Source organism: Macaca fascicularis, chromosome 6 (assembly GCF_037993035.2).
Source record: "Macaca fascicularis isolate 582-1 chromosome 6, T2T-MFA8v1.1".
NCBI classification, from domain to species: Eukaryota; Metazoa; Chordata; class Mammalia; order Primates; family Cercopithecidae; genus Macaca; species Macaca fascicularis.
Window position 1 is genome coordinate 122,794,967 of NC_088380.1, and position 13,040 is coordinate 122,808,006.

General features: G+C 34.5%; 1 protein-coding gene across 11 annotated transcripts in view; it reads left to right on the forward strand.

Annotated features, from left to right (window-relative positions):
* The window catches only part of COMMD10 (COMM domain containing 10), a 244,942-nt gene that overhangs the window by 71,958 nt on the left and 159,944 nt on the right, over positions 1-13,040 (forward strand). For 10 of the 11 annotated variants that reach the window (XM_073994083.1, XM_065546660.2, XM_065546663.2 and 7 more), the window contains exon 5: positions 4,515-4,625. The exons of the other annotated variant lie outside the window; for it this stretch is intronic. In XM_073994083.1, coding sequence (XP_073850184.1) covers positions 4,515-4,625 — 111 coding nt within the window. The remainder of the gene's footprint in view (positions 1-4,514; positions 4,626-13,040) is intronic. 11 annotated transcript variants of the gene reach the window in all.

A 13,040-nucleotide genomic window follows, 5' to 3' on the forward strand; every position in this document is an offset into this window, starting at 1 on the left:
CTACTCAGGGGTCAGGGACCAACTTGAGCAGGCAGTCTGTCCGTTCTCAGATCTTAGCCTCTTCTGTGAAACTTTATGTGTGGGTGTATGCATGCACAAACACATACGAGGTCAGCAATTTTATTTACCTTTTTTATTACTCTGTCATGTGGCCATGGAACAAATATTTTTCAATGACAAAATTTAGTAGAAAAGGCTCTGGAAATTAAGAAAGCCAATCCATGAACACCTAAAACCATGACTTTTAAAAATTACCTCCCTTGTGCATACTCTTTATTTCAATTCAATTCTACAGGTAGATGTAGAATGTGCCTACTGTGTGCTGGGCATTATTCTAAGTGCTCCAATATGGCACTGATAAAAAGGACAAAAACCTTTTTTCTCAAGGAGTTTAGAATCTTAAGTGGTAGTCAACAATCAAATAAATACTATATGTTATGATAGATGGTAAAAAGCCCTAGGAAAATAAAGCAAGGCAAGTAGTGACACAGTTCACTTATTAGTTCTCTGTTATCCAGGGACTGAGAATACAGTTTGTTAATTTATTGACCCTGCTTCCCTGTCTTCTGGACATTTGTTATGTCAGTCATTCTTACTGTTAGTTGAAGTCAAAGAAACTCTAATCTAGAAATTGTTTACTTGGTTCTACTTAGGGAGTGGGTAGTAAAGAAGTCTTTCAAAATTTGATGCAATTATCCAAAATTAGTGAATGTGTATGCATTTTTCTGAGATAAATTTCTATACTTTTCATTCAGTTATCAAATAGTCTGCGACCCAAAATATTTTAGTGGTGACTCTAATTTATCCTTTCTTCTAGCCACATGGCTAAGTAGTTTTGTGAATGAGTAACGCAGTCTTGATTAACATGAGTTTTGCAGGTAGCCTTTGTGTACCTATCTCTAGTTAGTAACTTTTAAAATTAGAGTTGTATCTTTTTGTCAGATGGCTTTTTAATAATCTTCTAAAATGAATATAATAACGTTCTAAATGTGTTTAAAATATGCAATTTTGTTTGTACTTTTAAAATCAAAATACTTGATAGTTTCTTGTGTGATGATATATATTTTAAGTTGTATTTTCCAAAGACAATTTATAATATCAACAAGGAAGGCTAACTCATGGCCTGATATAAATACACACATATCTAGTTGGGGAAAGAATATACAGATTGGACAGAACACCTAATTGGAGAAATTGGGAAAGGAAGTGCCACTAACTCAATATTTGACAATGCACCATTTAACCCTTTACAACTTAGTGAGGCAGGTATTATTGTCTCCATTTTGCAGATGAGAAAACTGAGGCTCAAAGAGGTGAATAGAATATGTAACTTGCTTAAGGTCAATTAGTATGCAACTTCACAGCCCACACTCAGCTGCCACTTAGCAAACCAAATGAAAGTTAGGGTAATGTTTACTCATTATAAAAAGGATTTCTGGACATGCTTTGGCCTGCAGATAATATTGTATGTGTGACAGGTGGGGTGTGTGTGTGTGTGTGTATGTATGTATGTATGTGTATGTGAAGAACCAACCAAATATTAGCTCTATAGGTTGCAATCCTGCCTCCTACGAAAGCCATAGCCAAGTGGAAATACAACTTTTTTTTCTTCCTCTTTCATACATTCATTTTCATGTGAATACTTCTCCTTGAAAGTTTGTGTATGTTATGTGATTTATCACTTGTCTGAGAGGAATCTTTAATGTTGACTCTGTCAGAGGCTGTTGTAGGTCACAAGGATATAAAGGTGAATAAGACTCCAGCTGTCTCCTAATGGAGATTACACTCTACTCTGAGGAGATAGACATGTAGACAAATTATTGCAATAAACCGATCTAAATGTTAATAGAGAAAGATACAGAGTGCTGAGGGAACAGAGTAGCAGACTACAGAGGGAAGGGAAAGGAAAAAATAACAGAGGAGGTGACATTGGAGCCAAAGAAGAGATATGTGAAACAGCGTAGTGTGTTCTGGGAATCTTATTTGGTTCACTGTGGCTAAATTATAGATAATTAGGAATATGTTTTAGAACATAGGACTGGAAAGGTTGTTATCACGTCCTGAGGGGTTTTGTATACTAGACTTAGGACTTAAGAGTTTGGATTTTATTTTATAGGTAGTAAGGAACTATTGGAGACTTTTAAGAAGGGAAGTGGGATGATGGGATGAGGTTCTATAGGAGGCAGGTAGCCCAGTTAGAAGACTATTGTGATAGTCTGGGAATATGTGGATGATGAGAGTCTGAAATCAGTCATGAATTTTGGAAAATATTTGAAAAATATTTAGAAGATACTATAGAACAAATTAGGTGACCAAAATGTCTTATATTTATACTACTTTATAGTTGCCAAAATCCTTTAAGTGTGCATGTTATTGGATATTATCAGTAACCCAGAAAAGTAGGTAGTTCAGATGGATTGATTTCCATTTTGTATGAGGAAATTGAATCTTGAAAGATGTGGCTTAGCCATGGTCACATAGCTAGTGATAGTTTAAGCGTGAACCAAATCATAAGCCTCAAATTCAGGGTTCTTTTTAATTTGTCTGCATCATCTCTGTGCAGTGCTTAAGCATACATTAGTTAATATCAAGGCCTGATCATGGTGGGGTGTGCGTTTTAATTTATTCACTTAATATCTCTCTTCATTAGTTATGTTAAGTGCCTAATGGAGAGGGATAGGATCAATTAAATAAGGTAAATGCAACATTTTACAGGTCAATGTAAATACCTAGAATGTGCTTTTCAATTAAGATGACATGTATGCCAGTGCTTTTTTAATATATGAGAATGGTTATGACATTTATTCCTATTTTATTGGAAAGTCTATTGCATGGGACTTGATAATAGTGTTAGGCTGGTATCAGAGACTGTGCTTACTGTAATCAGTGTTAAAGATCAGTATATAAAGAATCCTTACTTAACATGTACCATTAAATTGATTTTGTATTAGGTATTATAGAGATATTATAGATTAGATCTCTACAACATCTTCCTTCTTTTTACCCATAACCTCTAAAAGGTTTAGTGCCAGAAGGAACAGAACTGTATCTTTATTTTCTCATCACATCCTCTCTCAAATAGATAATACTTTCATTGCTCTCTTTCCAACTTGGCTTTGAGTCACTGCTGTGATTCTAGCTGTTGAACAGTCTTTCAAATTAAGTGATTAGTATTCTAGTCAAGGAAAAATTGTTGTGAGCCTGCCATTCTTACCCAGTATTGTTAAGGTAGTTTTACTAAATCTATTATTAGGGTCATGTTATCAGAGGCAAATGACTATTGGGTTTCACAAAACTTCCCTAAATATTGATACTTGAAATTTACAGGAAATTAAATCTAAAACCTTACACTTTTGAAGCTGGAGGCACCAATAAGCTGCTGAAGTTCAGTATAAAGCCACATCTGTGCTCCTTAATACTTTGTAAGAAAAGTTTCTCTGCCTTAGTCTTCCTTTACTATTTTTGTCTTACTTGATTAAAATTTTGCTGTTGTATTAACTAATAAATTCAAAGGAAATGTTCTGATTAGTTTCTGTCATAACTGGGAACAATAGTAAGAGTACCTTGGAAAGTGTGATAGTCTGTTGCGTAACACTTGCTAGGTAGTAGATATGAGTTCTCTGCCTGACTATTTCAATCTCATTGTATCTAAAGGTGTGAACTTCTTACCATCTGGATACTTTAGTTTCCCTCTAAATTAAAAAGAAAAAAAGCAAATCTTACCTGTATAGTACCTAATGCAAAGGTTTTTTTGAAAGATGATGGGAAGTCATTAAAGTGCTTTTCAACAATTTATGCTATTTACTAGTTGAAATTTGTAACTATTTAAAAACCATTAGTTTTAAAAAATATTATTTTAAAATAGTAATTTATTGTTTAATATTTAAAAACATTGGATCTTTTAATATATTTCACTGCTTGGTATTAGAATTTTTTATTTTTAGAATAGAGTATATTTATTTATTTTATTTTATTTTATTTATTTATTTTTTTTTTTTTTGAGACGGAGTCTCGCTCTGTCGCCCAGGCTGGAGTGCAGTGGCCGGATCTCAGCTCACTGCAAGCTCCGCCTCCCGGGTTTACGCCATTCTCCTGCCTCAGCCTCCCGAGTAGCTGGGACTACAGGCGCCCGCCACCTCGCCCGGCTAGTTTTTTTGTATTTTTAGTAGAGACGGGGTTTCACTGTGTTAGCCAGGATGGTCTCGATCTCCTGACCTTGTGATCCGCCCGTCTCGGCCTCCCAAAGTGCTGGGATTACAGGCTTGAGCCACCGCGCCCGGCCTGTATATTTAAAGATGACTTTTGCTCTTAAATTTGACAGGCATGGCAGGAGGCCAATCTAGGAAGCCCAAAGGGAGAATTCGCAGAGTATGTAGGTTAAAGGAGCCCTGGAACTGACTTTCTATGAAGCCCAGCCTACCCATACACATTCCTGCAGAGTGGAGATTTGCTTAAAGTTGACTGTTTTCTTCCTTCTGTACCATCTGATTCAAATCTGCACCTGTCTTTTAAAGCTAGAGACGGTTGGATGGCAGCTTAACCTTCAGATGGCTCACTCTGCTCAAGCAAAACTAAAATCTCCTCAAGCTGTGTTACAACTTGGAGTGAACAATGAAGATTCAAAGGTAAGAAATTGTATCCCATTAAAAGGATGTATTTGGTTTGTTGGGACTTAAACTTTTTATTCTTAGCAGTCTTTGCTCTCTGGATTTAAATTTTAAACATAATTCAGTTACACAATTATTAGTAAGCGGATCTATTTTGACAGATTTTGATGTCAGATTTAAATATCACTGTTATTTATCTCAAGAAATAGCTTATCTTGCAAAGTACCTTTCACACAAAAACATTTCATAATGTCTTCTTTTAAATTCTGCAGTGAAAAAAAATTGGTGAAGACCACATAAAATCATGATTTTAATGTTTTAGATATTTGCGAATATTCCTGAGTGTTTCATGTTTTAAGCTGAATATATGTGGTAGAGGGAATATTGTTTGTTGTCCAGCTAGTGCCTGGAACAATAAATATGATGGAGACCTGAATTGTATTTTTGTGTGTGTAGTAGTGTAGTATGCTTGCATGTGTTTAAATCCCAGCTTTTGAGAAATAGAATTTTTTTTTATACCACAGGGTGATTTTTACTTTATTATTAAGTTCAGAACAACTAGAACATGATTATTAAAGATCAAAGCATTGCTATGAAAGTTTTTGTTACTGCAACATATAGGGAAATACGTCTTTCAGATATGACAAGAGCTTTTTATCATATTTTATATTGTAATTGATTATCTTTTAAGATAGAAAAGGGGGAGTGACTTTTTCCTCCTAAGTAGATAAGACTATCTCATCTTCAGACAAAATAGAATTGAGAATGAGGTATTAGAGAATATCTGAGGAAGGAGATTACAGTGACTGAATGTGATAATAGAATAATGGAAGAAATGTTATTATTAATAACAGGAATTGAAGAATGGGAATATTATTACTTTTTTGTTAAAACTTTCACTATTCATTCTATTATGCACGTTTCTGGCTTCTTTCAGAAGTACCTAGCCCAGGTTATATAAAATTCTGTGGAATTGACTTGAGTCTTATATATAATGTATTAGTTTATTACAGTGTTTCAAAAGTATCATTTTATTTCACAGATTTTAGCTGGAAAGTAATATGAACTTAGTGGTTAGAGTCAAGCTGTTAGAATATGTCTAGTGGTTTCCCTTTATCTGCAGTTTCACTTTCCATAGTTTCAGTTACCCACTGCTGTTTGAAATAGGTGAGTACAGTACAGTAAGATGAGAGAAAGAGACTACGTCCACATAACTTTATTATACTATGTTGTTATGGTTGTTCTATTTTCTTATGACTGTTGTTAATCTCTTACAGTGCCTAATTTATAAATTAGACTTTATCATAAGTTTGTGTATATGGGAAAAAAACAGTATATATTGGGTTCAGTATTATCCATGGTTTCAGGCTTCCTCTGGGAATTTTGGAATATATCTTTCCACCGTGGGCAGGGAGACTACTGTGTGCTCTGCAGTTTAGTGTAGTGTAACCTTAGGCAAATTACTTAATCCTTGATTCTCAGTTTCTTTATCTGTAAAATATAGGTAGCAGTATCTAGCCACACAATTTTTATGAAGACTAAATACCTAGTATATGTAAAGTGTTTAGTCCAGTGCGCAGTAGTACAGCATGTGCTCAATAAATGCCGGCTGCTACCATCATCATCAATAAAACCGTTTTGTTTCTAGCTAAAATAAAGAAATCAATCCATTTGTTTTAATTCAAAGTTCTTACTATTTCCTGATGAAATTATTACCTCTTCCCTTGTTCCTTGCATTCCCTCTCCTTTTTTTTTTTTTTTTTTTTTGATTGTATTTTTCATATATATCCTTACTGGAAATTAGGGAGGGGAAAAAGAGCCTGGAAAGTACCTTTTATTTCTTTTGTGAACTGGGTAAGGTATTCCTTTAGGTGTAGGATGATGATCTGGAATTCACTAGTGTAGACTGGAACTATTCCATGAGTGAAAATACATGCATACATGCACATTCCAAGTAGCTATATACTTCCTCTGTTTTACTTTTCGTGACTACCTAATGTTAAGTCTACATAGCTAAAAGCATTTTATATGTTGGAAGTATACTATTTTGACCACATGCATTGAATATGCTTTAAGCATCATAAGTTCAGCAATGCTTGTCTTTGGGATTCTCAAGTCCTCCTAACTTCTTTGTTATATCTTCAAAGTATGCCTATGTGTCTGTTATATTTTTAGGCAGTAGGAATAAAAGAATAATGCTTCTTGTAAGACAGCCATGTTAATAAGACATTCAGATTATTCAGGAAGATGTGAATATCTAGATGTGAAATCTAACTCATTTGAAATATGAGCTTGAGTACATTTATGTTTTTCTGTGTGTTTGTATTTTGAAATTTTGAATAAGTGTATATATGCATCTTGATTAATCATATAACTTGCAGTTCTAGAGCACCATTTTCATTAACAAATATGCTGAGGAAGAAGAGCAGAAGCACACATACGTAAAAGATATTTCCCTTTCATCTTGTATGTAGACTTAAGTGACTTCTTTGTATTGCCTTTCTCTTTTATGGCATTCTACACATTTTGTGCCTGTGTCTTTTATCTCCTAAACAATAGACACATAATGAGATATAGAGCTACCATCACCTAGGCAGAAACATACCATCTCCAAGTGATACGGTGTGCCCTAGCTATGAAGGACCGGTTAACTACTAACCTGTTTTCCTCAATGTACTGCTGGCTGGAATTACTGCTCTTTCTTTTGTTTACCTTCTCCTTGATTTTAGGATTTTGTATTCTGTTCTTTGTACTCTTCATCTTGTTCCTTATGTTAATTTTTATGTGACTCCTGTTACTAAGGACTACTAACTACTTTTCTCTCAAATATTTACTCTGTCATGAAATGAGAATTCTTCACAGGTTGGAATATTAAGTAAAAGGAATGAGGGTATAGAGCATGTTTTAAAAAACAAGTTTATTAAAGGAAAGGAAAGCTTTTACCAAAAGGGAGATTAAATGTTATCACTGCTTAGTTTAGGATATAAAGTATCTTAAAGTACAAAACTGTCATACTTATGAAGTTGGTGTTTGTTTAAAACAGGAAGCATTGAGTACAGTTCTCACAAATGTGTATTTTACAGGGTAGTTATCCTGAAAATATACATATATTAAACTATTGGGAGGATTAGAGTGACTGTAAATTGTGAGGGAGTATTTTGGTGGTGTTTACTTTCGAGCTGTTGAACTGAAAACTTACTGTAATTCACTGAAGAGTGTGGTTTATGAGGAGCTCTTGTCTTCTTTTTCACTTCTAACATACACATGAAAAATGTAGCCTGCAGTGAAGTTTTAATTGCTATCACACTGGATAACACTGTTTGACTGTAGTCTCCTTTCTTAGAACACTTCTGTCTCGAGGCTTTCCTGTTTTGCTACTAATTTTATCACAAAAACTGGGTGATTGTAGCTTTCCTGCAGTATTTTGATATGTATTCTAGTTGTTTTTGGTTAATTGTCTTAGTGTTTGTCTACTGTGTTTAGGAAAGTGAGATTATTTTCCTGTTCCACAGATACCTCAAATTGAGTTTTCTGACTTAAAGTTTTTTTCATTAGGGGGCAGTAGAGTGCTTTGATTACCGAGTCTTTTCTGGCATTCACAGTGTTATCTGAAATAACATTCACAATAATTTGTGAAGTCAGTAGTTGAAGGAAATGCTAAGTGTTTACATTTCTAATCTGTATAGAACAATAGAGTTCCCTTATTTATTTCCATAAACAAAATTAATGTTTATTAATAATTTATGTATAGAACAAATAAATGAAATCATCATGATTTGACTTTTGAAATTTGTGTATGATCATTTGCCAAAATGAAATATATTAAAAGCTTTCTACATTATTGACTTTTTTGTTACATTATGTCACTTATATTAATTTCTTCATGAGAAAAAAGCATAAAATAGTCCATAAGATAATTGAATGGCACTGTTAGGTTATGATGTAACTAGTTCTAGGCCCATTGTAGTCAGCTGAAAGTTCTTTATTCAGAGAGAGTAATGTCATTTGTAACAAATGTTGATAATATTGTCTGACACCAACACTTTAACTTTGAATATCTTAGAATACTTTAATTTTGCTATTAATCTTTGTATACTTTTTTCCCCAGTAAATTTCCTGTTAAAGACAAACCTGTTTTGTTAATACAGAGATTCCAAATTTTATTTGTACATCTTTGAGGAAGGATCATTGTGTTTCATTTTTTTTTCTTTTGCAGTAACTGTGGTAAAATCACCCTGACAGAACTTTTATTTATCTTAATGTTAAATTAGATTATAATCAGGTTGCAGAAAGTACTTTACGTAAAAGTAATTATGATTTTGAATGAATTTGGGACTCTTAATACTAGTTTTCTGACTTAGAGCTCTTCATTCTTATTTCCAAAATATGTGACAAATTCTGTTTAGTGTGAAAAAATGGGCAAAAGTTCTTTTTTAAGTGTTTACTCTGTGCTATTCATGGTATCACCTCTTTTTATGTTTAAAACATCTCTTCCAGGCATGATTTCTTATTATTCTTATTTTATTGATAAGTGGAAATGTAGAAGCACAGAGAAGTTAAATAATATTCCCATGTTATACAGATAGTAAACAGTAGACCTAGGGTTTGAATCCAGGCAATTTTATTTGAGTTCCAGTTTATCAGTAGGATGCTGTATCATCTTGTTAATTTAATAACTTGGCAGTTGATCTTGTAATATGTGTATATGTTTCAAGGTGTTGAAAGCTATTCTAAAATGTAAGGTTGTTCATAGGATTATAGTTACATGGATTCTAGATTTAATTTTTCTCTTTCCTCTTTATTTGACTAAGTTGAAACAATTTTCCAATTTTAGTCCATTAGAAACACCATTTACTCTCATGTAGTAAGTAAAGTTATAAATGATGTCAGTTCAACAGAGGCTGCCTTTTATTAACAAATATTATTGTAAGGGCTACATGACATCAATGATGTTGATGTCTTGTGAGCAAATAAGCTATATCAGTTAAAAAGAAAAGATGCCCTCAGATCAATTTAGGACAGATTTCTAAGAGAAAAATATGTATGCTATTCAAATCATGAATTCTTGTTATAGAAATTTACATTCTTTCATCTTAAAGGTGGTGTTAGTATTAACTGATTTGGAAGGACCTTCACATGTTTTAGCCTTATGTGAGTTGGTCTGCGTTTTCCTTTTTTTTTCTTGAGGTATCCCATATCATATCTTTATTAGAATAAATCACACTAAAGAATGCTTTCTCACCCTTGATTACACATACAAACGAGATAATTCAACTGATAGGACATAATTCAAATATAAATAAAATCATTCTTTCACATATTTAACATTGTTGAGTGGCTTTTTAAATTGTATATATTTAAGGTATACAACATGCTGTTTTGATATAAATATGCATAGTAAAATTACGTTTTTTGTGTGTTTGGTAAAAGCACCTAAAAACTATTTTCCTAGCAAAATTTCAGTTTACAATACAATATTATTAACTATAGTCCTCATGCTGTACATCAGATCTCCAGACTTATTTATCCTATATAACTGCAAGTTCCTATGCTTTGACCTGCTTCCCATTTTCTCCCTTTCCTTGTCTCTAATAATCACTGTTCTACTAGGCATTTTTTAAAAATTCCACATATAACTGAGATCATGCAGTATTTTTCTTTCTGTGTCTGGCTTATTTCGCTTACCATAATGTCCTCCAGATTCATCTATTTTGTTGCAAATGGCACTATATCCTTTTTCAAGGCTGACTCATATTCCTATGTGTGTGTGTATGTGTCTGTGTCTGTTTGTATATATGTATATGTATGCATGTATATATGGACACATATACATATCACAATTTATCCATTGATAGATACTTACATTGTTTCCATATCTTGGCTATTATGAATAATGCTGCAGCAAACATGGGGGTGCAAATATCTCTTTAACATACTGGATTCATCTTCTTTTTTTTTTTTTTTAATTTATTTATTATTATTATACTTTAAGTTGTAGGGTACATGTGCATAACGTGCAGGTTTGTTACATATGTATACTTGTGCCATGTTGGTGTGCTGCACCCATCAACTCGTCATTTACATCAGGTATAACTCCCAATGCAATCCCTCCCCCCGCCCCCCTCCCCATGATAGGCCCCGGTGTGTGATGTTCCCCTTCCTGAGTCCAAGTGATCTCATTGTTCAGTTCCCACCTACGAGCGAGAACATGCGGTGTTTGGTTTTCTGTTCTTGTGATAGTTTGCTAAGAATGATGGTTTCCAGCTGCATCCATGTCCCTACAAAGGACACAAACTCATCCTTTTTGATGGCTGCGTAGTATTCCATGGTGTATATGTGCCACATTTTCTTAATCCAATCTGTCACTGATGGACATTTGGGTTGATTCCAAGTCTTTGCTATTGTGAATAGTGCTGCAATAAACATACGTGTGCATGTGTCTTTATAGCAGCATAATTTATAATCCTTTGGGTATATACCCAGTAATGGGATGGCTGGGTCATATGGTACATCTAGTTCTAGATCCTTGAGAAATCGCCATACTGTTTTCCATAATGGTTGAACTAGTTTACAATCCCACCAACAGTGTAAAAGTGTTCCTATTTCTCCACATCCTCTCCAGCACCTGTTGTTTCCTGACTTTTTAATGATCGCCATTCTAACTGGTGTGAGATGGTATCTCATTGTGGTTTTGATTTGCATTTCTCTGATGGCCAGTGATGATGAGCATTTTTTCATGTGTCTGTTGGCTGTATGAATGTCTTCTTTTCAGAAATGTCTGTTCATATCCTTTGCCCACTTTTTGATGGGGTTGTTTGTTTTTTTCTTGTAAATTTGTTTGAGTTCTTTGTAGGTTCTGGATATTAGCCCTTTGTCAGATGAGTAGATTGCAAAAATTTTCTCCCATTCTGTAGGTTGCCTGTTCACTCTGATGGTAGTTTCTTTTGCTGTGCAGAAGCTCTTTAGTTTAATGAGATCCCATTTGTCAATTTTGGCTTTTGCTGCCATTGCTTTTGGTGTTTTAGACATGAAGTCTTTGCCCATGCCTATGTCCTGAATGGTACTACCTAGGTTTTCCACTAGGATTTTTATGGTATTAGCTCTAACATTTAAGTCTCTAATCCATCTTGAATTAATTTTCGTATAAGGAGTAAGGAAAGGATCCAGTTTCAGCTTTCTACTTATGGCTAGCCGATTTTCCCAGCACCATTTATTAAATAGGGAATCTTTTCCCCATTTCTTGTTTTTTTCAGGTTTGTCAAAGATCAGATGGCTGTAGATGTGTGGTATTATTTCTGGGGACTCTGTTCTGTTCCATTGGTCTATATCTCTGTTTTGGTACCAGTACCATGCTGTTTTGGTTACTGTAGCCTTGTAGTATAGTTTGAAGTCAGGTAGCGTGATGCCTCCAGCTTTGTTCTTTTGACTTAGGATTGTCTTGGAGATGCGGGCTCTTTTTTGGTTCCATATGAACTTTAAAGCAGTTTTTTCCAATTCTGTGAAGAAAGTCATTGGTAGCTTGATGGGGATGGCATTGAATGTATAAATTACCTTGGGCAGTATGGCCATTTTCACGATATTGATTCTTCCTATCCATGAGCATGGTATGTTCTTCCATTTGTTTGTGTCCTCTTTGATTTCACTGAGCAGTGGTTTGTAGTTCTCCTTGAAGAGGTCCTTTACATCCCTTGTAAGTTGGATTCCTAGGTATTTGATTCTCTTTGAAGCAATTGTGAAGGGAAGTTCATTCCTGATTTGGCTCTCTGTTTGTCTGTTACTGGTGTATAAGATTGCTTGTGATTTTTGCACATTAATTTTGTATCCTGAGACTTTGCTGAAGTTGCTTATCAGCTTAAGGAGATTTTGGGCTGAGACAATGGGGTTTTCTAAATATACAATCATGTCATCTGCAAACAGGGACAATTTGACTTCTTCTTTTCCTAACTGAATACCCTTGATTTCTTTCTCTTGCCTGATTGCCCTGGCCAGAACTTCCAACACTATGTTGAATAGGAGTGGTGAGAGAGGGCATCCCTGTCTTGTGCCAGTTTTCAAAGGGAATTTTTCCAGTTTTTGCCCATTCAGTATGGTATTGGCTGTGGGTTTGTCATAAATAGCTCTTATTATTTTGAGGTACGTTCCATCAATACCGAATTTATTGAGCGTTTTTAGCATGAAGGGCTGTTGAATTTTGTCAAAGGCCTTTTCTGCATCTGTTGAGATAATCATGTGGTTCTTGTCTTTGGTTCTGTTTATATGCTGGATTATGTTTATTGATTTGCGAATGTTGAACCAGCCTTGCATCCCAGGGATGAAGCCCACTTGATCACGGTGGATAAGCTTTTTGATGTGTTGCTTAATCTGGTTTGCCAGTATTTTATTGAGGATTTTTGCATCAATGTTCATCAGGGATATTGGTCTAAAATTCTCTTT